Source organism: Neopelma chrysocephalum, unplaced genomic scaffold (genome assembly GCF_003984885.1).
Source record: "Neopelma chrysocephalum unplaced genomic scaffold, ASM398488v2 Primary Assembly neopelma1_45, whole genome shotgun sequence".
NCBI classification, from domain to species: domain Eukaryota; kingdom Metazoa; phylum Chordata; class Aves; order Passeriformes; family Pipridae; genus Neopelma; species Neopelma chrysocephalum.
The window spans coordinates 16,102,968-16,130,151 of NW_020897704.1; the positions used below are offsets into that span (position 1 = coordinate 16,102,968).

At 39.6% G+C, this 27,184-nt stretch overlaps 1 protein-coding gene across 4 annotated transcripts in view; it reads right to left on the minus strand.

Moving 5' to 3' along the window:
• SEMA3D (semaphorin 3D) overlaps positions 1-27,184 on the minus strand; it is a 143,812-nt gene that overhangs the window by 16,878 nt on the left and 99,750 nt on the right. For all 4 annotated transcript variants that reach the window (XM_027679481.1, XM_027679483.1, XM_027679482.1 and 1 more), the window contains exons 9-17: positions 24,527-24,641; positions 24,009-24,078; positions 22,525-22,669; positions 11,178-11,400; positions 8,063-8,151; positions 6,234-6,275; positions 4,843-5,000; positions 2,739-2,803; positions 368-507 (exon numbers count right to left, since the gene is read on the minus strand). In XM_027679481.1, the coding sequence (XP_027535282.1) occupies positions 368-507; positions 2,739-2,803; positions 4,843-5,000; positions 6,234-6,275; positions 8,063-8,151; positions 11,178-11,400; positions 22,525-22,669; positions 24,009-24,078; positions 24,527-24,641 (1,047 nt within the window). The remainder of the gene's footprint in view (positions 1-367; positions 508-2,738; positions 2,804-4,842; positions 5,001-6,233; positions 6,276-8,062; positions 8,152-11,177; positions 11,401-22,524; positions 22,670-24,008; positions 24,079-24,526; positions 24,642-27,184) is intronic.

The window sequence follows — 27,184 nt, forward strand, 5'->3', positions numbered from 1 at the left end:
CAGTAAATGGAGCTGAGATTTTGTTGAAACATAGGGTTTTGAACATACGTTTACCTACAGAAGTAGTTGTGTTAATTACTGAACAAGCTGGCTTTGACTTTTTACCACTAATAATTATTTTCTTCCTTTTTACTGTTTTTTAGTCAAATGAGCATGTAAGTTGAAATAAATATAGAAATCTGCTTCTGATACAGTACAAATGGCTTCCCTCTTCCCCACTGCATGCCCCAAATGGTGATAGCAGAATGCTATGTGATACCTAAGGTGAAGCAAGGAAAAGTAAAATGACTAATCCCAATAACTCCTGGCTTTCAGTGCTCAGCTGAATTCTCTGTAGAGGAAACCTGCCCTGATGACTATAACTTACCTCTTCTCGATGTTCTTCTCCAGAGCGCTGAATATACCACCTAATAGAGGCTTGTTGGGACTTAGGAATACATTCCAGAAAAGTTGAATTAAATTCAATGCCAAAAATCACCTTTTCATCAGCAGTTTCATGACTAATGCCTGGAAAGCAAACATGGTACAGGAGATTAACCCTGACCTGCTTTTTAAAGCAATGGGAAAATAGCCTGATTCAGAACAGATGCTATAAGAGTGAGTGAATTATAAAAAAGCAAAAGGAAACTTAACTTTTAGCTTAAACTATAACTATGAGGATTTAGAGGCAGCTGCTAACCTTCTTTCAGTGCAACTGGTTTTTAAAGAGGTCAATAAAATCTCTATCATGAGCTTGCTCCATTTTAATGTTGGGGCTTTCACCTTTGAGGAATTTAAAATCTGACCTGTATTTTTCCTTAAAGTAACGCAAGTACTAAACCTGAGCTAAAGCTGCTAAAGTTAGACCGTATGGTCTGGTCTGTTCATCCCAAGCACTTTAAAGGAGTCACAGGGCTAAAGTAAACTGAAGTTTACCTTCCTTCAGTGTAATTTGAAATGCTCTGTAGTATGTTTCAGACCAAACACTGAAGGAGTCATGAGGAGATATGGACTTTTTTCTTGTCTTCTGTAAATCTGAGCAAATAATTTCTAATCTCTGCATCTTCATTCCCCTTTTCAATCTGTCTTATCTGTGTCTTATCAATGTCTTATCTGCCTTAGCATCAGACTAAAGTTGTTTCTTATGTGCTGCGAATAATAGAAAGGAAGGTGACAGCAGTGGTGTCTCCTAAGTCAAAAGTTAGCTCAAGAGCAAAATGAATGCAGTTTTGGATTATGCTTTAATTATAATAAGTACCTATATGAGATCTATAGAAATTTAAGCTCTCCACATTATTTAACTGTGCCACTGAGATTTCAGTAGAGCCAAACAACTTCGTGCAGCCAGTGAAGTCTTTGGGAGGGAATCTCACACACTGGAGCTCTAAATTTAAATAGGCTTGGGGGCCATAATGTTACTAATTATCGCAAATGGCATAAAAAAGCCAAGAGCCTGGAGTGACACAGGTCAGCTTCACAATTTTATGGCACACAGGAGTCACCTCCAGTTGGGTAAAATTGCCATTTGTGGCAATACTTTGGGCAAAGGATTAATACCAATTTCTATGCTAAGCCCTTTTAGATTTGTCCAATAAAGCTAACTCTTGCAGTATCTCTTTATCCTTCCAGGAAAACGTGACATTGTCAGCATTTCTGTTAGGGTTTCTATAACCTTGAGCTTTGCACAGTCTCAGATACCAGTGTTTGGACAGTCATGACAAGAAGCAAGCGAGGAAATTCTGGCCCTTGGGATGAACAGGAGTTTTGTCTTTGATGGAAATGAGATCTCACCCTGACTTTTTAACTATGTCTGCAAACACACATGTATAGTCAGATCCCTCTAGACTGTGCAACAGACTTCAGGCTTTGATCCCGTGGCAAGCAGCTCTGATTTCTGCATTGCCTCCCACTGAGGTCTGCAGCAGGCACCCAGCACCGCAGCGGCATGGAATAACCAGAGATCAATGGAAAGGAATGGCTTGTCCCAAAGCCAGTGTTCAACGTGGTGATACAATCAATACTGTTTTGTCTGGGTTGTTCACTTTAATAAGGAGTAGAAGAACCCCAGACAAAGCCATGCCTGGTTTTGAATGCTATTCATTTATTTTACGCTGCTGTAGAGTTCGCCGTGTAACCGCAGGGTTTCATACTGACAGTGCTTGCTGCAAGAGAAGGGCTGCAGATGCCAAAGGAGCAAGCCAGACCCTTTGGCATCTGAAAAGAGGGTGTGGGAAAGGGAGGGGAAAGCCGGCAGGGAGAAGGGGGGTAGGTTTTTGTTAATAACAGGAGTATTTAAGTAGCTGCGGGAAGGGGAAGGGGGTGGTTTGGCAGATGCAGCTGAGCCTTGGGACCTGTGTCAAGTGTCTGTGGCAGAAGGGGAGAAGATGGTGTGTTCCCCACTCACCCCTGTGGGTTTCCTTGTGGGATCAGCTGTCCTGTTTCTGGATGAAACATCACGCTCATCCCATTAGCTACTTTTAGGGATGTGTGTGATGTTTTGGTGTCGGGGCACATCTCCCTGCCCTGTGTGAGTGCTGGGGAGGGTGACCCACAAGAGATGCAAGCATGCCGTCCCATGCTGGCTGTTTCTTACCAGCCCTGGATCTGCAAATTTAACTGTGGGAGGGGTAATGGATATGAAGTGTGGGAAAGGCAACTGTTCCATTGAGCTCAGCAAGTTTTTGCAGACAAACACAGACCCTCATAGCAAACTCTGTTGTCTAAGTTACAAAAGAGCAAGAAAGGTGAAAAATACTCACTGTCTTCCACATCCCAACATTGCGCAACAGGGTCTCCATACTTAACATCCTGCCTTCTGGCTCGCCTATGGGAAGAGCATGCAAACTTGTAACACTTCAGACATAATTGCTGGAATTCAACAACAAAATACAGAGGAGCTCAACAGATGTGGACTTGCATTGCTCCCACCCTACTGCTGACAATTACAGTCTTAACTAAAACCAGCCTTACCCTCAAAGCAGCATGTGGCCTAGAGAGATTTGTACAATTGACATCAAGAGAAGAGCCTGTGATTTGGGAAAACCACTGGGAGGGGAAAGAGAAAAAGGAAAGAAAAAAAATCTGCCTAAAATAAAGAGTGTGTAATACAGTGACAGAAAGAGTGTCTAAACCTGGTTTTGTAGCATGGGTCTCTTAGTTGGGTGGACTGTCTTGGAAATATCTAAAAACATCCTTAATATTAGAGATCATGAAAAAGATTTGAGGTTTAACAGGTGATATTCAAGATTGAGTTCAGGATTAGCCCAAGGTAATACTGACTAGTAAATCAATCATTAAAATGAACAGAGAAAAGCATAGGTTTTACTTTGTTAACAAACAATTGACAAATCTGTTTATCTTTCATCTTTGTGTACAGAAAAACACAAGACAATGGTCTGAGAGGATCTATTCCCTTCCACAACTAACTTGCCTGCTAATCTCTGTTACTTAAATTCAATCTGATTTACTTTCATTTCAGTGTAATAGCACTAAAAAAAAGACACAAACTCTTCATCTGCTTACGACTGTGTTTATCTCCCAAGAGCTACGAAAAAAGTTTGCATTTTAATTTTTCAGTAGGAGAATTGGTGATCCAGGAAGGAACTGGTTGTTTCCTCACAAGCAACAGCAGTGGGACCTCCTGTGTGCAGAGCAATGCCTCTGACAGAGAGCAGGTTCCCAAGGTTGACCTGTCCACTGTGCAAAAGCTGTAGACATGCTGGAAGCACAGAAGGAAAATATTCAAGTAACTGATCTCCTGGAGGATTCCCAGGGCCAGTCAACCATCCTTTGTTTTGGAGCCATGGACTTTTGGCCTCCTCACCAAACTGCACATCTGTTAAAAACCATGGACCATCAATCTCTCTGTCCCAGCCCACCTCAGACTTCAGCAAGCCTCATGTGTCACTAACTTTGCAGTGAGCCTGAACACTTGCTTTTCTCCTTTCATTTATGCTTCTCTGAATTTAGTTTGCTTTGGCTATGAGGGAAAACGCATAAAGTTCCTTGACACCATAACCTATGAGTCATTAACTTCAATGGTTTGTCTAATTGCTCAGGACCCAGCCCTGTGACCCCTAAGGTAGAAAGTGTCATTCCAGAGTCTGAGCTCAGACTGCAACCTCACTCACTGCAAGAATTACTGTCTGGAGGGCTTTGTCCAAAGGGGAATGAAGAGGTTGTGAGGGACTCTGGCTCCAGCTAAATCTCCCAAAAACTTCAAGAGACGCATCCAGCAGCTTAGGCACTGCGCTGCTAGAGCCTGTAGTGTGCTCTCCCTCTATCCAGATCCATGGTGCTCTCCTAGCTGGTGGGTACAGATAATTCAGATGAAGTTTCTTTCACTGTGGAAAGGCTGCTCCCAATGTGGTCAAATCACGGTACTTAAATCTCTGTCTCCCTCTCATGGCTAGACCACAAATACAATCGTTCAGTTAGGTCAGGGAATTAAATGTGTTTTATTATTGACTACTCTGGGATACTATGTCAAAGTCTGCTTTCTAACTATGGTGGTGTCCTATGAAAAAGTCAGAAGCTTAAGAGAGGCTCTCGCCTCTTGGGCAGAGTTAGCCACAACCTGGACCTCCATCTGAGCATCTCGTGCCTTAAGGCAATCAGCATAAAGAAGGAAAGTGATGGATTTATGATGTTAGCTGCAGTAGCCAAGTAACTGTCACACACACTTAAACAAAGCTATGTTGTCTTCACAACTCTTTGAGCAGAAATGTGAAACATGGCCAGAGTATGATCACATTTTAAGGCAAATGACATGCTAAGTAAAAAAAGCAACAAGTTATGAATTGGAACATCTAAAGTTCTTGCTAGCAGCAAGATTTTTTACAGCATGTTGGGTTTTTTTCTTACCTTTTAGAAGTGGGGGCATATCTGGAACAAGAGTTTCCATCCCAGGCACAGTATGGGTCTCTGGCAAGGCAGCAGTCTGCACAAGCCTTCCCATACGTGTGACATCTGTGCAAAGAGAGCTGAACCAATCCATCCCTGGAACCAATGTACAATTGTTGCTGCAAATCAGGCAAAGCAAATTAATTAGGAGTGTTCTACAAGTAGCCCGGTTAAAAAGTTCCCTTCTTCAGTGTCACAATTGCAGACTTTCAACCTTATCCCAGATTTTACAAAACAAGGGAGAATTCCCCCATTACTGTAAAATGTTTCTCAGGGTTCAGTGTGAATTGGCCGGTCTCCATCCATCCCTGACACAACAGAGTAGAGAGGAAAGGGGACTGCAGTCCTGGAAAGACACCAGCACTCAACACCCTTACACCTTTAGATTTGTGCTGTAATAAAAAAATCAAAAGCAAATAATGGAAAGAATGGTTTAATAATACATTTAAAAACAAGGGGCTGGATAGCTATGGTATTAAGAATCTGGAAACCAGGAGTGACCTTGTGTGAATAATACCTCATCTCCTGCTTCTGATCCTTAGGTAGGATGGGGATAATGTTACTCCCCTCTCCCCAAAGTGTGAGTGGATTGCCTGTTGAGGCAAGGGTGGTCCAAGCTGGAGCTGGCTCATGCAATACCTCCAGCTGGCCTGCCACCTTTTTTCAGGGGAGATGGGACCCAGCTGTGCTGTGCGTGCCTGAAAGGCAAAATACCTCCTTCCATGTGAGGGAGGCGTGTTGTGCCTGAGCTGCTCTGGCCATTGCTGCAGGGTAGGGAGGGATGGCTCTGGTGTCACGCTGCTTCCCGAGCATGCACGTAGCCCTCATAGAGCTTGGAGCTGCCATAAAACCATTTCCCATCAGGAGATACCCTAACGGGACTGGCCCCTGTGCTGCCAGGGTTGGACCACCCAGATTTAGGCTGCAATTTTAGAGGAGGGGGACTGGTTGTGTGCACAAAACTTTTAGCACAGTGAGGCCCTGATTTCTCTTGACTACTAATAAAAATAAAAACAATAATAGTAATAATAATTTATTACCAGGTTGTAAAGAGACAAGTATGTCTAGGGGCCAAAAAAAGAATGTGCATTGACTTCACTCACAAATCCCACTACCATATGACTAAAGATTTGTTTCCCTGAATAATTACCAGCTTGGGTACACAAATTACTGTTTGTAAGCAAACATGAATTAGGCAGGTAAACAAGTTAAAACATATCTGCTTCCTTCCAGATACATCTTAAGAGCCATCCATGGAAAGCCTGGCTAGTAGGTAACAAGTGTCATCTGAAAATAAGTTAAGTGTTCAGTGTACCACATATCCTCCAATAATTAAACAAGCTTGTGATTACCTGCTTCTGAGAAATCTCCATGGTTGAGATAAATGAAGGATGCTGAAAAATAAATTGGTAAGGTGTATTAGTTTTCAAATTCTCTGTTCTTAGTGAAAAAGCAGAACTTAACGTATAAAAAGTAAATAAAATTACAGGTTCGTTTGCTTGGTTTAAACAAATATGAAAAAAAAACCCAGAAAATCATGGCTTTCATGCTTCCAAAAAGAACTCCCATAAACTTCCACCACTGAAAGAAGGGAACTGGCTTTAATTCTTAGAGTTTGCTATCTACTCCACACTGGGCAATGAGCCGTCACATCAACTTTAGTTCTTATTAAGCACTATTTGAAAGGCTTAGATGCCATTTAAGGGATACACAGGCAGATCCTCTGCACCAGGATGTATTTCACTGCCATAAGAGACAGTGAAATTTTTGCCAGTGACTGATGTAAGAACAGCACAAAGCTCAGGGTATTATCTAACACCAAACAGAAGATGATTAATCTAAGCCTATTGTTTAATACTAATGCAGTTTGAGGAAATAAGGCAAGATTTTTTCAGCCATTCACCTCCTTCAATTTTCCTGGATTCAAAACCAAAGAGGTAACAGTTATAAATGTTACCAGTAAAAATATGAAGGAATGCCTGCTGAATAGAAAAAAAATAACCTCTTTTTTGTTTTAAATATTATATGGCACATTTTCCCTTGATGTTATGTTTTAAGAATGCATCAAATTGGTGCACATACTAGAACTGCTGATTACTTGGCAGGCCACTGAGTAATCTTGGTATTTTCTGAATAATATTTATAATTGGTGTCCAAAACAGTGGGAAGACATACAGATCCTTTAAGTCAAAGTTTCATCATACACATGGCATATCAAAAGGCATACAGAGAAATGAACTCTGAAATAATTGTTAATGATCCTGTCCTTACACTTGGAAAAGTCTTTAAGTCCTAAATTCATTTATTCAGTATGGACAAAAATTTGGACTAAGACCCTGTATAGCACATAGGATGTGAGAAAGTAATCAAAATGCCATGTGTGCAGACAAATTTTGGTGGAAAAGCAAGGTGAAAACTGAAGAACAGCTATATAGCATGAGAAGAAAGCAACACAAAGAATGAAGAAGAATCTGATAAATCAAAAAGAAAATCAGTAGGGAAGACAAAGGCCTCCATTTTCCCGATGTAATGGCATGTTGACATCATCTCCCTCACCAGCACTGAAGTTAATCAGAAACTGTGCCTGTGCAACAGAAAGAATCTTGGGCCTTTTACAAGCTGTATTTATGAAGAAGGCATTGGTGTTAGTGGGGCTCCAGTTACACAATAACCAAATCAAAATCGTCAAAAATATTGAGTCAGACTACCACCAAATTAAAGCACACTGATAATCAAAACTAACTTTGCTTTATCTTCCTTATGTTTTCAATTCCTAATGTTGCTATGTTAAAGACTTTCTCTGCACCTGTGAAATTTTGTCTGTTTAAAAAAAACATAATTGTACCTAGAATATTCCTATATCACTGTGGCCCATAGAAAATTTTACATTAAAAATAAAATACTATTAATAAAACAATTTGGGCTCAGAATAAGATTTCAAACTAGAACAAAATAGAATAAATGAAATTTTCTCTAAGTCTGAAAAATCACGGTCTGTTTGGTTTTGGACATTTTTCAATTGACTTGCCTAAAGAATATCAAGGCGTTTAAAAATTTACATAGTGTCCCTCTGGAAACTTGAACTAGTTCCAGTAAACAAACAACCAGACAGACAAAGCTGATTTGGGCCATAAAGTCCCCTGAATAATATTTAATTGATGTTGTGGTTATTAATGCTTACCTTGAATATCTGCAGCTCTTCCAGGACTACCTCCTCCTTAGTCCACTTCTCCTTCGTGATACTCACAACTTTCAGGACTGTGCCTATGTCTGAAACAAATGTTCATCATGTAAAACCCACAGTCATGTTTCAATACGTATGGGCCACTGCATTTCATGCCGTGTGGATAAAGCTAATCCATCAAGGATGTAGCTTTCAAAGAACATCTATCCCTATTGCATCTACTGCTGTCTACAGAGCCCTACATAGTACATTTATGGTTTTACTGTATGGCTGACCCAAGACTGCTCCTGGCAGGGATGGTCTAATGCTCCTGCTACACAAACACAGACAAACACATCCATGCTGCCAGTTAGAATTTTATGCACATTTCCCTGAGCCACAATTGGGGCCCATCTGACCCCAAAAAGAGCCTGCTCAGGGAACTAAATTGGCAAAAAATTATTTCCTCTTTTTTTATAGAATTATTTTGCTTCCAGTATAGCCCCTTAACCAGAAGTAAGTTTCGTTTTAATGTGAAGAGTTAAGCAATGCACTTTTTTGATTTATCTTTTAATTTATAGAAATATTTGAACAAGATCTCTATTCAGCATCAAAATCGTAATTTAATCATTACAGAAATTATTTCTTTGAAGTTAACTAGAGAATTTTTTTTAGGTTAAATCTATTAATCAATTTTAACCTGTATTCTTGCTTGGTGAAAAAATGATCTGCTCATTTCATCTCAGACCATTACACATAACTGAACCTTGAATGGCCTTATAAAGGACTCAAAAAATGCTCAGGGGAAGTGGGCTGGGGGTGCTGGGATGGGGAAATGACACAGTGCAGCTTGGTCCTAAGCATTATGAATAATATTGAAACTATGAAAAATAATACATTATAATGGAAAGAATGAGACTTGCATTCTTGTTTTCTTAAACTATTGAAGATCATATTACCAGTCAAAGACAAAATTATTTCAGTTTGCCTTATGTATTAGAGCTTTTTTCAGTGTTTGTTTGACATAATTGCCAAAGCCTGCATATGTCCAAGTTGGTTTTGTACATTCAAACATATAATAAGCTACTGATCTGCTGCTGCTCAAAACCTCCTGGGTTATGTGTTATATACATATTCAGTCTCTCTGTGTAATTTTTGGAATTTTATCTTTGAGTTCATTTTTTGCCTTATGACGAGTTTAAAGGAGAAAATAGAATAAAAATATGTACTTCTGGAAAAGAAAGCTCACTTTTAAGGAAGGCACTGGAGAAAAATAAATATCTGCATATTATGGAGTGCCATCTAGTGACTGCATGGTACTTGCTGGCCTTGATACCTCTGAACTCGACTATTTACACTTGTAGAGTTACTATTAGTGCTGGTTAGGAGCAGTTAACCTGGGAGTATTCAAGCTGCTGATCCCTCATTATAATTTTACTCCTGTGAAAAACTTCATAATGGAAGACAGCAAACATCTGAAAGCAACCTCTATAGCCACTAAAAGATTTTGTACATTTTTACAAATGAACTCATTTTTTCAGAGAGCTAAATTTCAAATTACTTTTTCTCACTATTATCAGAAGAAAAGTAAGTTGTAGTGAGAACTCCCAAATCCTAGGCATTGCAGAGTTTGGGAATGGGTTCCCTTTCCTTCTTTGTTGACTGCATTAAATATTGCTTTCAGAAAGCAACAAGAATTTTGCATCATCATGGCTAAGGCTCATTCCCAGTCTTCTTAGTCAGACGAGGAGAAAACAGCACTGTGCTTTTCTCCTTTCTGACTCCACTGTACTGACTTGTGGGGATTACAGAGGGACTCTCACATTGTCTTTTTTTGGAAGACAGGAGTTGTGAAACATGTTTTCTTGAAAGACATAGATGGTCCAAGAGAGAGGCTATCTATGGACTCGTGTGTGTAATAATGCAGCTGGGAAACTTGTGAAGGCTGAGACATTCCACACTTTAAAAGAGACAATGCTCTGGGACAATTCACTCCTTTCCCCAAATTACTTCAGAATATCCATACCTATCAAACTGTGCTATATTACACAAAACTTGCTCATAGGCCATATAAAATGCTATGTAACCCCACAGCACTGGGGCAGGATTCAAACTTAAATCTTAATTTCCCTGCAGCTCATGGCAGTAGCTCATCCGCTGCACTTGAATAAACCCTGTCACCTCCATGTACCTAAGTTTCACCTTCTGTAAGATGGGGATAATGATAATGACCTCCTTACTAAAGCACTCAGATCTACCAGTGAGAATTGCTTTATAAGACCTACATAGAATGAGAGTGAAAGAATGTCAAATTACAGATTAAGAACAAAAAATTCCAGTGGAGTAAAATTGCAGATTATGACTTCAGAAATGTTATGAATAGGTATGTTAGTATTTCTTAGCACATCTTCCTGTTGGGTGGTTCATCCAGTGATTCTAAATTTAATTACTATGGTAAAACTAGACTTTTTCCTTCAGGCATATGTCTACTATAAAAATGCATATAGATACATAATTATCCATAGAAAAACTGCAAAGCAGTCTTTTTCCCTGACAGAGTAGTTTAACCTCTCTCTGTTCAATCCTGGTTGTCATGTTTGGAGCTATCATGTTCCTAATTTATATCTTTAAAATTGCTTGAGTAGAATTGTTGCCTTAGGCTCAGTTTGAAATCTTTCTTAACTGTTCAGTGTCACATGAGATATAAGGCTGAAGCATCACGCCACTACTAATAACAGGAAGTACTCCTTGAAGCTATTAAGGTTAATTTTTTTTTCCGTTTAATTGTTTATTGATGTGCTTCCAGCAGGAATTGGAGCCAGAGTACCATGTAATGTAAAGACAGGTACTGAATGGTATTGGAGGATAAGAAAGTCTAGGTACTCTAACCCATAACTGATTTATCACCTAGGTACCAGGAGGCAGGCATTCCCAAATGTAATAATCCCTTGATTAGTCTAGTCAGCACTTGCAAGAAGACCTGAAACAGAATCAGGTGCACCTAAATGTTTCCTGAAGCTGTATGCATAGGAAAAAGATGTTAAACAACAGGTTTATTCAGGACCTGCTGGGCTAAAAGTGTTCCAAAAGGATGTGGCTTGCGTAGATTGACAGTGGAAGTCTTCTCTCATACCTGTTCCTAGGAAGATAACATCATATTGCCCATCCTCTGCCATGACGTGATCCACCACAATCTGAGTCAGGCGATAGTCCACGTTGATCCGAGTGAACACCGGCGCTCCCGTCACTGGGTAAACGGATTTGTACATCAGTGGGTGGCGTTTAATAAAGCTAATGACTTCGTCAGGGAAGTCTCTGGTAGACTTTATCAGTGGATCGTAGGTTTTGCTTGGACACTGAAAGAAAGAAAGAGAACAAGAAGATGAGAGTAATTTAGGAAAGAAGTAGAAGTAGAAATCAAGTTTTCCATGAGAAGATTTGTGAAACCAGTAAGAAATCAGATTTTTCTTGATTTTTCTCATCCCAAAATAGCACTTGGTCACCAATATTTCATTTTTTTAAAGCATTGCTTTAAAACCGTAGAAATTCCCATGATGGGCTCAATGTGTCCACAATGAATTCCACCTTCTCATTCCCAGTCACACTCACAGGCAAAATATCACGTTGCACATTTTACAAAGACAAGGAGACTGAGACTGGAGGGAAGGAGACCTGTCACGCACGCAGTTAAATTTGCTACATGCTGGTCGAAGCAGTGCAAATACCAGCGTATGGAGCCGCCAACAGCAAGACCGGGGTGCCCTCCTGTGGCTGCCGTGGGATGAGCTCAAGTGTGTGAAGTGCAGCATCTCAAGGTTTTTCTGTTTTCATTTCTACTCCTCTTTTCGTGGATGAATTTCTGTCCTGCTGATGGAGTGAGTCAGAATTGAGGAAGATTATTCTCTCTGGCATGTCCTGATGTTGGACTAACAGTTTGGTTTCTCCTGGGAGATCCACTCAGAGCCTTGTGACAGAAGGCCTGTAGTAAATTCTTCAACTGTGTTCATTTTTCCAGACTGAAACACCCATATATATCTTTATATGGCAGGAAACAGGAAACCATAACTTTTCAGTGACTGCACCTCTTCCACCTTGCACTTTTTTTCTCAAAAAGGCAGATTCTGCAGGTACCAGATGGTCCCTACAGCCTTTATTTCTCAAAAGCAGCATCCTTTTCTCTAGGTTTGAACAGCACTGTTTCATCCTCTTTTGGTCCAGACAACCTGCTACAACACTTACTGCTTCAAATACCTCCCCAGTGTCATTCAATTACTGCTGGGGTTGACTCCCACCTCTCTTAGACCCATACTGACAAATTAATCACTTCAGCTGTCTCTTCTACTTACACAAGTAAGTTGGTTCTCACATATCCCACACATCACACATCCTATAAACCTACCTCTTCAATCTCCATCAAGTTTTTCCCCTCTCTGCTTTTTGGGGTGAGGACAGGAACATATTTGCAAGATGAGTCATGTTGATGACCCGAGATCTCTCGTGCTCACCTATCTCTACTTTTCTTCCCATGGCAGTTTGCATCTCTTTTCAGTCCCTGGTTTTACACTTAGTCTCTAATCCCAGTTGGAGAAAACTTCTGTTTTGAATCTGGAGGCATCTAAATGTGTTAATGGGGCACTAGAAATTCTGAATAAGATGAACTGGACACAATGGACAAAAAGGGTGTTTTACATACAAACTGATTGCTTCTTCTTTAATACTATTTTTAAGTAAGTAATCCCTGTGTTTTCTGCCAGGTGGAGCCCTAACACAGTCTGTGAAGAAAGAAATGTGATCAAGTAATGCCTTTTAAGTCTGTCAGGAGAAAGTTAAGATTTGTTGTGAAGCTGCTGTATGGTTCTCCTTCATGGCAAATTTGACAGAGACAACTTTAGTTCACACTCCCACCTCTCCAGTTTGACATGCATTGAATCTATGGTGACAGCTAAGGGCTTGTAGTTAGGATTTGTTCCACTGTGAAAGGTTTGGCACTATCCGAAACATTTGTATTAGGAACAACACACTCAGTGCCAAAGCCTGAGCTTGTCCTTCCTTCCATTGCTGCTAAACTCCCTTCTCAGAGCTATACAACATTAGCCTCTAGCAGAGAATCCATCCCTGTCGGGTCAGTACCAGCCAGGATCTGTGTCTCCCTAGGGTTTCCATGGTCTGCTCTCTTGCTGGGCTGAGGGATGAACAGAGATCACCCTGTGATAGTTCTGACTATAAAGGAAATGTACCCCCTGCCCCAAAAACACAGGTAGGGTGTGCACATTCCTGAGGATGAATTCCTCATGAAGTAAATACAGCTAATGCAATGCAGAAGGATTCTCATCATACACAGTTCTATGTGTACGTGTCCCTGTATAAATACCCTAAATGCAAAGGCAGTAGCAACTAAACACAAATTTCTGACTGAGAAAAATGTTCTCAAAAATATCAGAGACTACCTGTATATTCAGAAACCAAACAGGCCAGTGAAGCACAGACCAGCTGATGTTCTACATCCACATCTGTGACCACACCTGAAATCTCCGTTGGAGTCAGTTCCTGCTCTACCTTAGACCTCAAACACTGCCACAGCACTGCCACAGGGAGGGTGCCATTTGGAGAAAAGTCTATCCTAGCATTAAACAGCACCATGACTATTGGGTTTGCACTTGAACCTGACCTCTGCTTTTACTTAACTGAGTTGTAGCTTCTGTGATTTAACAGTTTACAACCTATTTGCATTCCTTGTTTGGACTGAATTTTACAGCTATCCAGAGACCTCACAGACTTTGTGCAAGTGTCCACTTGCTTAGTATTGTTTCAATTCCTAAGAGTTAAGCCTGTGCATCCCCATCTTCATAAAGGATCTGAAATATTTACGGAAAAAAGGTCTTAGGCCCCTGTATCACCTAATACATTTAGGCAATTTCCCCACGAACAGCAAACCTGTGCCAGTTTGAATTAAGATAAATTCCATCACATATTCAGTGGGTTTGTTTCATTATACAATTTCATGTATGGCTGTGAAAGAACAGACAAGAAAAAATAAAGGGTTGTATTGTTCTGTGATAACCGCTCAAAAGACAGTTGAATACAAGCAAGAAAGAAGAAAAGTCCTATTGAAAAAACCCAGTTCCATTGGAAACACATATTGCAGTGAGCTATCCCTAGGGAGTTTCTCTGAGCAGTTCTGTAACAACTTCACCCTCTGTCTTGCTGGGTATGATCTCCCACATTCTGTTTTCTGCTGTGCTTTCATGAATTAAAGTCTTTGCAAGGTTACATCCTTGAGGTGGGCTGTAGTCAGCTTGGTTTTGAAGATAACAATATCCACTGATAACAATATCCATTGAATAATTTCACAAAGAAATACGACTTTGAGACAAAAAATAAACTTTGGGATAAAAAAATAAAGCAAACCATAATAAGGGATAAATGTTTCAGACAGTACAATAACTACCCAGAAACCAAATCATGTGTACCATTTCCACACAAGCAGTAACTCAGGAATGATCATTTTCATCTTACCATAAGAACAACTGAGGTCCAAGTCTTTGCCACTTATACCACAATTAGACCTCAAAAACCCTACTGATTTCAAAAGGATGTTCACCTTTACAGTTGTTGAACAAAAATTTGTTGGAATAAATAGAAATAAACTTGCATGACAACTTTGTCTTTGGATCAAACAAATTCACTTCAATTCCTCAACCATGCAACAACACTCTTCCACCCCACTATGTACTTGAGGTTGATTTTCCCTTATATGTCCATTTTCTGTAGTTCATGCTCTCACTTACTACTCTGAGTTACCTTGAGCATCTTCTGGAAATCTGCTAATTGCTCACCTATCCACAGCTCAATCCCAGAAGTCCATTTCTATGTGAAAAAAGGAAGTAACCCCTTGGGTCTAAAAGATCTCCTAGATTTTTGCCAAAAATGTATCAACAGAGGAAGATGAAAGCAATGACATCACTCATTAAAAACCACTAGGATAAAATGTCTATCAGTATGGAACTAGAGAGCTCTACAGTAATCCCAAAGGCCCAAACCCTACCATGCATGATACAGGGAAATCTTTTGCCAGTTTGCACAGTTAATTTAGTAGAAACAAGGACTAAGGGTCTGATTAAGAGATCTGCTTAAGTCAATAGGGCCTTTTCCAATTATTTCAGTGGGTTTTGGATCCTATCCTAAGGCAGCATGACCATGAAGAACAGCTGGGCAGGTGTGACCCTGTTGTGCTTGGCTGAGAGTTCTTTCCAGAGGCATCACTCACTGTGGCATGATGGATGGAACAGGGGAATGAGAAATTCATTTTGGCCATCCTTTGGCAAAGTCCTCAGGCAGTTGTTTAATGCTGTGTCCACCCATCATCGCAGAACAATTCCTGTAGGCTTGCGCTTCCTTTCCTGGCTATCAATAGGATGTAGGGTGATAAAAGCTGCGTGGACAAGTGGGTGAGTGAAGCAACCTTTCATGTCTGAAAATGTGAGTTCACATCCTGTTGCAGGTCTCATGATAATGATACCAGCGTTCTCTGCCCAGGTCACAGAGGACACTTATTCACATCATCAGCACCAGATGCTGTCTCAGATATGTGACATCTCCCACTGGAGACAATAAGAGATTGACTTTTATATCAAATGTCACAGGAGTAGGTTGGCAGAGTTATGTGGACTACAAGAGAATCTGGCTCCATGAAAGTTCTTATAACACCATCACTGTGCTCTCTCAGCATTTTCTGCTTTTAATAGGGTGGGATTCATCCCTCCTGACTTAGATTCTTATCTTGGCTGTGTGCAAACTGCACAGAGGGGGTGTCTATCTTTTTCTTTCTGATAAAGAATTCTAAACAACCAGCTCATGTGTGATGCTCTTCTTCTAGATAGCTGACATCAAGCAAAATTAATCACATTAAATCAGTCAAATTAGCACTGTTAGATAAGAATTTTGCTGGAAATTTATTCACCATATAATTTATTCTTAAGGTTGCTTAGGCCTTTCCTGCCATGAATGATAACTTGATACAAATACACATGTCAAGAAATGAAAAATAAACAGAACAAAACAACAACAGAAGACAAAACCCAACAAAAACAGAGCTGGAAGTGCTAAGGGCATCTCTATTCAACTGCTCTATAAATTTTGTGGCACAAAACTTTTAAGGAATCAATACATTAGTTTCTTGAAGTTTTTGAAATGCCTTCTGTGTGAGCTCAATTTGACAATAATCACTCTGGATTAAGTCCTGATCCCAGGTAATCTACCGAGATTATTCCCTCACCTGTTATTTGTATCCAAAAGTAGTCATGAGGTGGTAAGTTAAGGCTAATCTTTCTCAAATAAAAGCAAATGCACACTAAATTAACAACACCACACAGATGTAAGCTTTTCTCCTTTTTTCACTTGTCTTATTAAATTTGCAGCTTAGCAGAGTGCTGGATATGTAGATCTCACACAGTACTGAGATACACGGTGCGACCGTGTTAACATTATGTGGGAACTGTGGCCAAGATTTTCAAAAGCTGGTGCCAGAAGTTGGGCTCCTAAATAAACCTCCAATTTGCCAAACTGCACAGTGCTTCACACCATTCAGTGAACTCAGTAAGCTCTGCTGGATCTAACACCTATTAAAATGGTGACAATTATTTGGGACTGCGAAAACATATCCTTTTCATTAATGATGCATCTGTAGTTCAGCAGTGCCGATGTCTACTGACAATTTTAAAAGAGAATGCTGTTACCCGGGAGCTTCAAAAGGGTTTCTATTCCAAGTGTGCTGAAAATCCCAGTTTAAAAGTGTCTTGTCACATGGATCCTTGGACCCACTTAACACTGAGACTCAAGCACCCACAGGCTAGATACTCAACAGGGACCTGATAATATTGAGCGCAGTAGGCATCTGCTTGGTGCATTTTATAACGTCCAGGCTGAGAATTTTTATGCATTTCACAAGAACTAAGAACCGTGCTAGCAAGCCACTCTTGTGAGTATTTGAAGCATCCAGTGTGAAACATTAAAGAGTGAAATATTTCTTAAACCTCTCCCTTATCTGGGAATTAGAGGTCTTAGTCTGGGCTTCCCTCCTAGGAGAAGTGTCCCTCGTCCTGGGAACTTCTCCCTCCTTTCTTTTTAAGGCGTTTTCTTTTCACAGGTTAATTACCTCTCAGCTAGCCAAAAATAGAAAGTGCAAAGTCTTCCAGTTCCCTTATCACTGATCCATCTAGCAAAAAAAGTAGAATAGAGGAACTATCTCCAACCAGTCACTTCTGTGTTAAATGGGGACCACCAACACACCCAACACATTGAACTTAATTTGTAGAGTTTATAAAGAAATGCAAAGGCTGCATGCTGAGGGGTTAAGATTCAACACTGAAGACTGGTGAGAGCTTCCAAAATGCCCAAAAGTACTTTAAAACAGGGGTACTTATAGATTTATGATCTTGTGTAAATTAGATGACAGTTTAGAGATGACTCTCAGGGCATAGGCACTTATGTGCCCTTGAAGGTTCAACCATAAGCCCTTCTGAAGGTAAAACTTGGGCTCCTCAGTGGTCTAAGTACCATGTGGCCTCTCCTCTGTAGTCTGATCAGAGCTGCACATTACATTTTGCATTTGGACATGCCTGAAAAAAGCCTTAGTGCTTCCCTACAGGGTGGATGAGTTGTGCCAGAAGGACTGGACACTCAGTAGGGAGACTTTCATACTAACCTTGTAGCTACTCAGAGTGAGCCTGGAAGAGGGTAGGGGAGAGAGAACAAATCAGGTTTGTAGGAGACAAATAAAGAGTGTAAATTTTAAATGGAATCAAACTCACTGTACCCCCACAACAAAAATCACAAACAAAAAATTTCAGTCCCTATTTTTTTAAGGGTTTGTAAGCCACTGGTTGTGCAAGATTTATTCTACTCTGTTCTTGTGTTTATCCTGAGCACTTTGTATTGCTTTTCCATTTAACACACCTGTGCTGTTGATGGAAAACGCTGAGTAAATTAAGAGAGCATTAATCTAAGGCTAACTGAGCTGAGACCAGCTGGGTGAGTGAACTTGACTTTGCAGGTGGCACTTTGCAATTCTCTGCTGACCTCTGCCGTCAGGAAAGATGACAGGGTTTGCAGCATTTCCAAAGGCTGCTATGAACTGGAAGGTGATTCATGTTGGGGAAAACTGGTTGGTAAGTAACAGAAGGTGTAGGAGGGTTTCTGAGGAAAATAAACCCACAAAGTGAAACATTTCGCTTGATTAAGCAGCCCCATTTACAGTGGGGAGATCAAAGGAGAGAGGAACTGGAGAAGTAAAGAATGCAGTCTGTCCCATAAAAGATATGTGAAACAGAAAGATAAGTCTAAAAATAACAAGGGAAACCTGTGCAACCCTCCATGTTTTATGAACAAGCTTATTAAAGCAGCAAAACTAACCAGATGGGAGGACAAGGGGAGGCTTTTTGACAGACAGTATTTCTCTGTGGCACAGCCAAGTCCCAGCAGGATGGACACCACATCTTGTTCAGCCTGTGCACTGGATTAGCAGAAGAAATAAGGGATGGGGTTTTATTGAAGAGAGGGAGAAAAAGCAATAGAGACAAAAAAATATGAAAAAAGATGAAGCTGAGTCAGGGAACATTTAGGTTAGATATTGGGAAAATGTTCTTCACGCAGAGGGCAGTTGGGCACTGGAACAGGCTCCCCAGGGAAGTGGTCACAGCACCAAGTTTGTCAGAGTGCAAAGATCATTTGGACAATACTCTCAGGCACATGGTGTGATTTTGCGGTATCCTTTGCAGGGCCAGGAGTTGGACTCCATTATCCTGATGGGTCACTTCCTACTTAGTACATTCATTCTATGATAAAAGAAGAATCTGAGCACTTGTAAGGGAATTTGTTTTAAAAAATGAAAACACAAGGAATTCAAGAGCTTGGGTCCGTATTCAGATCTGGAGTGGAAAGAGGTGAGACATTAACTATTCAATGTACAAGAGCAAAGTGCAGGGCTGTTTCTTCTTGTAGCTAAGTGACTCAGACTGCAACATTCTTACTTTGCTTATTCAGAGCTTAGTTTTGATCTTTTGGCAAATCAGTTAGTAAAATATCTAGGACCATCAAAAATATTTGGTATTACCTTGAATAGCAGTTAACAGTCCTATGTTCTGCAGAAGATCAGACTAAGTGTTAATCTGGATCTTTAAACACTGACATCCCTCTGAAAATCTGACCTTAATGACACTTACTATCAATGAAATGAGGATCACTCCTGTGTATACCGTCAGAATTTCCAAATGGGTGCTATGAGTTACTGTCATACAGCTAGATAAATTAGAAAAGCTTTTTTCCTGCTAATTCACTGAAAATCTTGTTCGAATGCCTTCTGTGATTACCAGGACCACATTATGAAAAGTCTGCTTCAGAATGTAGAACACACTTTAAAGAAAGTCCTCCATGGTTTCTTTACTAATGGATAATTTCCTGAGTGAAACCCTAAGAGACTGGAAGAAAACTGGTTTTGTTATCTGGGGACAGCTGCAGACATGCAAGTCCAATTTTTAAACAGCTAAAGCAGATAGAGCAAAAGCTCCCCTACTTTTCAACTCGCCCTTTGTGTCAGGGCAGCCTGATTCATGTTTTTTTTCTCTCTTTTTATTTCCAGCTTCCAAATGGAAATATATTTGAAGCCTCGCCTCTGTTTAATTCCCATTATTTCCACTTGCACTTTAATACAGCTTAGAGAAGCTAAAGAGCTGTATGTTTTGCAGTGTCAATGGTGTGGAGTGTGCCAGAGGTGCCCTTTCACCCTGTCCAGGGATCTTCCAATGACGGCAGAGGGCAGGCAGACCCTGCTGCAGCTCCGGGACCACGGGCAGGCAGGGGCTGCTGCTGCTGCTCAGCATTGCGAAGGAGTGATATCACGGTCATGTTCAGAGTTTATCTCAGACACAAATTACCACAGGAAGCATTTTGTCAAAATTTCAATATCAAAGTGGTCACAGCCTCTATAGTGAGCAGCTTTATTTACTTAGGAGATAAAGGCAGCTGAGCAGAAAGTTAAATTAGGGTAAGCAGTCTCCTGCTTCTGTATAAATGTGGAAAGGAAGTCAATGCCTCTCTCAAAGCCAAGCATCAAAAGAAACACATTTCCTAGTATAGCCATTTTTAGACTTTGCCCATAACTTAAAATATAGGAAATATAAAATCAGAGCAGTGCTGGCTATGCCAGCTGTAGGCAGCACTTGGGAGGAGCTTACATTTAAAAATGTTCTAGTAACTTAAAAAAGGATAGATTATCCCTCTTTGGCTTTGTTCTGAACATTCCTGAACCACCTCATAACTGGCAAGAAATGATGAAATTAATCTTTAAGGAAGAGCATTTCAGCACTCACAATGCAGTGTTCTGTAAGGTTCATGCTGCTTCTTTTCCTTGCCTTTGAGCACTGTACTGCCTTTTCAGGTTCCAGCCTAAATCTGTTCCTATCCAAGTTTGGCATAACCCATTACAAGAGAAGAATGTGGTATGACTCTACTTATTGGGATACTCTATATTAAACTACTGAACCTGAAGTATTTTGCAGTCCAGCTCACTAAGACAACAAATAAAAAGCTATGCAGCAATACATTTAGTTATTTATATAGTAAAGATTACTTCTGAGAGCTTTCTTCAGTAAATACACTTCCCTTCTCAGTCCTTGGTCAGAAGAACTCCTTCAGAAATCCACTGACTGTGGAGGTTCAAAGGACTTCTATGATACTATTTTCTCACAACTGTTATCAGGTGCTTAAAGGAAGTAGTTGGGAGAGTTAAGGGAAGGTTTATGGAAAACATCTGTTTATCTTTAAACTTTCCAACTTTTAAAATACTTGCACCATGTATATTGAAATCAAATGATAAAGATCAGCACTGACATGCTTCAGCATGACATGTTTCCTTCCTTGTGAATCCCAGCTCAACCATGTGATGGCTAATACACTCAAAAATGCAATGAGCTTATGACTCGTCTATCTGTGCAGAGTGTTCATCCTTATGGGGCAGTCTGAATTTTTCAAGAGAGTTATTTTAATCTCTTTAGATGCCATGGGACCAGCTATTGTTCTCCCTGGAACCATTTTTGTACTTAAAACTAAATTCATCTGAACTTCTTAACCAGTTATAGAGTTGCACGCAATTAAAAAAAAAATAAAAAAATTGAATGAGATCTTCTTTCCTGGGGGCACCATATATTTTGTGTGGCAAAGAGATGCACAAGCCTGCAAAGCCTAAATTGTCTAAATTAGGTGCGATTTGCTCCATCAGCGCAGATCCTGGGCAGGTCAAATCAGTCTCTGAGCTGCTTTGGTCTTTAGAGAGAGAGAGCTTCCTCTGAGGCTCATGTGCAGCTGAGAGAAGGGAATCAGTGCTCAAGGCCTGCTTTGTGAGCCCTTGGACCACCGTGTGCAACAAACAGCGTGAGCTTGGACCATGCAATTGAGTCGACAGGAAGGATGAAGAAGAAAACACAGGGACACAAGAAAATGTGTGAAAAGACAAACTAAATTGACTAGATAATGTGGCTTGAAGCAAAGGTTTCATGCTCATGTGAGAGAAATAGTGCAGGAACAGCCAAACACCTTCTAGGAAAGGTCCAGCCTTGACAGCTCGCTGCTGGGCTGGATTTAAGCAGTTGCCTAATACTAGTTCACTGAATACCTGACCAAGAAAATGTCAAGCTATTCCAGATAAAATCAATGCTCTTTTACATTCTACATACAAAGAATCGATCAAAGTTTTTATGTTTTTAAAGGTGATGTATTTTTTGAAAACACCATTTCTTCCTCACCTGTAATGTCGGCCTGTGCTTTTCTGAACTTGATGCCATGACAGAAGTGGGAAAAGAAAACTTTAATAACTGTTTCAAAGTTTTCCTCCTTGTTTTGGCCTGACTGTTACAGCCGAAGTCTAAGAGATTGGGATTTAAAAGCGTTTCCACATACCAGACTTCTCTTTTTCTTCCTGTTACTTATCTTTTATCATAGAAAATCTCCAGCAATTACCTCCTTGTTTTACTTCAAAACACAAAACGTGCAAAACCACATAAAACAGAATCAATGGCAGTATCTCAACGATTTTAACAGACACGAAGATAACAGAAAGACAAGACTTCAAATAAAATACCTCATCATAACTTAATACTCCAAAAAGTAGTGGTTTTGACTTTTTATGCAGTGTTAATGCCTTAGAGGTGATCCCAACAGATAGAAATATAGCTGTACAGTGGGAGGCCACAGTATGAGAGACAATCAGGAAATAGACAGTCTGGACACAATGTTATCTCAGAGACATGGAAAAATGTATATTTATATACCTACAGGGTAGGTAGAAGAGCTGTCAACAGAGGGCAAAGAGTTGAGAGGATAATTTGAAACATCCTGAGTGGAAAATGTAAATTACCAACCCTGGGAGGGGTGTAAAGCACGATTGCCTTTGAGTAAAAATAGAAGTATGTAATTAAGGAGACACTTACTGTACCAGGTCTGGGATACGGGATGCGACCTTCGTACTGTACCCACCGATGATCCGCACTCTCCTTGTGAGCGTAAGGGCCATTGAACACAGCTCTGATGTCTGCCATGCTGTACACACACACTGCAGAGCCCTTGAACACAGAGCTGAAAGAGAAGGTGGGTTGGTATGCACACTGCAAACATCTCTTCAGAGCCTCAGGCAGTGAACTAGCTAATTTCACAGAGTCTAAAGGGGTTTGGATCAATCCGACACCTGACATTTGATACAAGTGGTGCTAAATAACAATGTGTTATTATACATTGATATATAGGTCTGATAACTACAGATATTTAATGTCACTGTTGTTACAGTTTAAAGCTTTGCTTGGTTGAAATCTGGATTAGCCTTTGGGACCACTTGATAGACTGTCATTTTTTCTAGTGGCTGATAGTTTCCAGCTATCATTTACTAACTATTTTGATTAGAATTTTATGCAAATGAAGGACATTCCTTTACATCATCTTCACATCTGTAAGTCTGTATATTCGTGATATTATAGGTGAAGTCCCTGAGAACTACAAGTTGCATTGGAAAGACAGGAAAACCCCCAAACAACAAAAAAATCCCCATTTATTTATTTTTCTATGTATTTTTCTAAAACAACCTCCAAACATTTCAGTTTTCCAAAGAATATCATGCCAGGTTTTTGAGTAGCATGTACTTTCATTACTTCATAAGCTATTTCATTCATTGTGCAACATTTACTTCAATTTTAAATATTTTCTGTGGTTATATATTTACATAGCTATTATGGTGACTACTTTTGAATTAAAGAATGCCTTGGTTATTCTTCATTGTACTAATACTGGTCAGCCTTTGGCTAGTCTTTATTATTTACACTTAATTGAAAGGTTCTGGAGATGAAAAAATTATTTTCTTTCCCACAATTCTATAGAAAGCACCTCACCATTGCAGCTGAGAGGTCTTTAATTACTTAGTGTATCCTCTTGAGATAAAGTTGGGTTATTCTTTCATAAACTCCAGTCTATAAAATCACTGAACTATCAGTTTAGAGAGTAGTTTTGATACTAAAAAACAGTAGATGTCAAGATGCTGCTTACAGAAATGTTGCTACATGACAAAGATTTTTCTTAAGTAGCAAAAACTGGTTACTCAATAAATATGATAGAAATTTATAAATTCAACTTGATGAGGTTGAAATGAACTAGCTTGCTTTTGATTGCTACATTTTCATTGTTTTTTACAATCATTCTCAAAATCAGGCACACAAAGGTTTAGGGACATAATTTATTATTTCCATTTCTGAAAAATATTGTCCTCTGTGACTAGAGCCCTGGTATTGGAAGCCTTATTCCAGCAGTCTCTAACTGCTCTCAAGAATCAGGACCTAGTATAGAAGACCTGAGTATATAGAGAGTATAAAAGACCTGAGTAAGATCTTTAACACTTGTTTCCAGAGGCAAACATGATCCTGACACATACCTTGTTGTAGTGAAGACTCCATATACAAGCGGGTTTCTCTCATCTCTTGTAGAAAGTAAGAATATATCTTCTGCAATGGGAAAAATATGTTTTAGGGGTTTTTTTTTAGTTAAACATTCACTGACTATTTCTATATTTACCATTTATAATTTGGAGATTTGTAAAAATATAACAAAGCTTTATTTTAGTATGAATTTTAACTTATGCCACATGGATTTGTGCTATTATTCTGAAATGTGTCCATTTGCAGGTAGCCTGGTTTTTATAAAGAATCAGTTTTTCACTTTCCAGCTTCTAGAGGGGGAAGGAAAAACCCCATAATTCTAATCAGATCAATTCTGGGACTTCTGATAAAAGTCAGAGATACTACTAACACTGTTTGGAAGAGGAGTAAAGTCAGAACAAGACACAGTGTTTCTAGAAAAAAAAACAAACAAAAACACAAAAAAAAACCAAAACAAAAAAAACCCCAGACAATATTAATGTCAAAACAGACCATTAAAGACAAATCAACTTACGCAGCTCATCAAAATGTGTGTCTGCTCCTTCAGGACCAGGTATGGAACACACAAGCCTGGCTTTCAAAAAAGTTGTCCATTTGTTTATTAGGCTCCTTTGGCCTCCCATATCATTCTAACAAAAAGAAAATGAAAATACCTTAACATTAAACAGATAAGAGCTTTAACATATGGCAGCACAGACTGTACTTTTTCTGTCTGATTCCACAGTTTGATCTTACCACAATGTCAAGGTCCTTTTCACTTTTTTTTTCCTAAAACAGTGTAGGACAGCCTTTTTATAAGTAGCTCCCATAGTTACTTCTCAGCTCAGAGAGTGGTCAATTCAAATCTCCTAATTACACTGAAATCTGATTGCAAAGTTCTCTCATCAGCTCTATGACTGGAATGCTGTGAAAACACAGGTCTATATCATGTGATTTATTGTTCCCTGTGATGCTAATTTTTGCAATCAGTTGTTCTTTGAGAATTCTTTACAAATCAAATAATAGTACTGAAAGTTTTGGATAGATTTCTCAAAAAAGAAAAAATTATAATCATCAGCAGCTTACAATGTAAATACCGTCCTGTTTGCTTTGTGAACATAGTAGAGAGAGAAATGCATTCCAGGAAAAACCAGTCATATTATTTTAATAATCATTGTTATGGAAATATCAGTTTATCCTCCACAAAAGATTTTTTTTTCCTTTTATTTTACTGTGGGTTTCCAAAACATAAGCATATTTCTCCAAATTTCCTTTAGTCACTGGAGAAAGAGAAAGCTATAAAGAGTCACCTGAAATTTGAATTACCCTGCTGAAGGGTAGGTTTCCTTCTACTGAGTTGGGTCAGTAGGGGGGTATGGGTAGTGGATTTTAGAAGACTTAAATTTTAAGAATCTGGAACTAGGAGTTTGCTCATGTATTCCTTCCATTGAGTACATGGAAAATCTAATTAATTACTTTTATCTGTCTTCCATTGGTCTCAAACAGCAGAACTATTTACGTTGCACAAAGCTATTTAGGCCCCAAAATTTTTCATTCTGAAAGTGGTAAGGACAATGATATACCAGCAGGAGCAAGGATTCAAACACTTAAGAGAAATGTTATCGCCAAGAGTAGTCTCCCAGCTGCAGGTTCTGAATTACCCCATGAAGGTGCCTACTTCTTTCATTTAAAAACTCTCAGGCTTAGGGGATCTGAGCTGTAAATTACAGGGCCAAAAATTTGACAATAAATATTCAACCACTTCAGATTCATTAGGAGAAATCAGTTTTTTGTTAATTGACTTTGCAACCCTGAAGGTATAGAACCAGCTAGTAAGAAATACTGGGTGGTGGAAATTACATGTCATTTCTGAAGATCGTATTTGGTCCTTCAGGGCTGTGTCATACACATTACAGGCATTCAGAAAGATGGGTTTAAGTGCTGAAATCACTTCACAAGGAGTAACACTTCTCCAGTAATGCACTCTAACCACTTTCTCTTTTCATGTACCTGCTACTTTTAAATAGATTAACTCAGTTGGAAATGATTCCACTTCATATATCGCCTTTGGAACTCCTGCTCTTACAAGAATTGCTGCCTCCTCTCTTGATTTCCTGAGGTTCTGCCAAGTCTAAAGCTTTGCATCTACCCAACAGATTTATTACAAAGGTGTCAGAATTAGCAGCCTGAAGCCAACAGCAGAAAGAAACTCTGCATGTGTGTGTTCTGTTCAAAGCCATGGCAAATAAACTTTGTGGTGCAGTTCAAACCAACCAATTACAAAGATCCAAAAAAGAATCTTAAAAAGCAAGAAGTGTTAAGCTTTTCTTTCCTCCGGCAATTCGGATTAGCTAAGCAACTCTCACATTGCAGGGCTTCCACTTTGATTTCTGGTGGATGCAGTGAAGCATCAGAGGAGCTGAGATGACTCCAACCACCTGGCTAGGATCAGAACACATGGAGAAAGCGATGGAGCTGGAATGGAAGAAGGACTCTTGTCTAGCTCCAGTTGCTGTCACTGCAAGCATTCAGCTTCTGCATGAGATGGAAAGATATGTACTTGTGTTTTACACCCCTAAGTTGTGATCCAACACAGCATTTCTACAAATGCTTATTTTAAATGAATCAGTAGTTCCACTGAGTACTTAAAGAGCTGTGTGAACCAAATACTGTGCTCAAAGGAAGCAATCTTAGCAAGTGCTATGTGCTTTAAAGTATAAGATTCCACTGGATTTAAGATATATCCGTATTTACATGCTCTCAAGCCAGGACACGATGTTAACTGTGTTACTTGAATTTAAGAGGCATCAGAACTGACATTCTCTAGGTGTGTCTTACATATCCAAAGCTGCCAAAATAACACTGAAGAGTTTGTAACGGACGAAGGGGGATTCAATGACCAGTCAGCGTTCCGAGAGCTACCAAGCCCTTCTGAAGCCTGAGAGTGACAAATCTATGGTGCAGAAATTGAGAAAGTGAAAAGACCTTTCACTAATTCAGACAGTTGCACATATAATATGCTGACATATCCTTCAACGTGCTTCTTCCTACCACCACGGCTGAATGAAATAAAGTGGACATTTTACTAGGAGGATGTTTTTGTTTGTGGTTTTGGGGCTTTTGGGTTTTTTTTTTTAATTAGCAGCCATACAGTACTTTCAATTCTTTATGTCATTTCTGATTAATAGTGTCT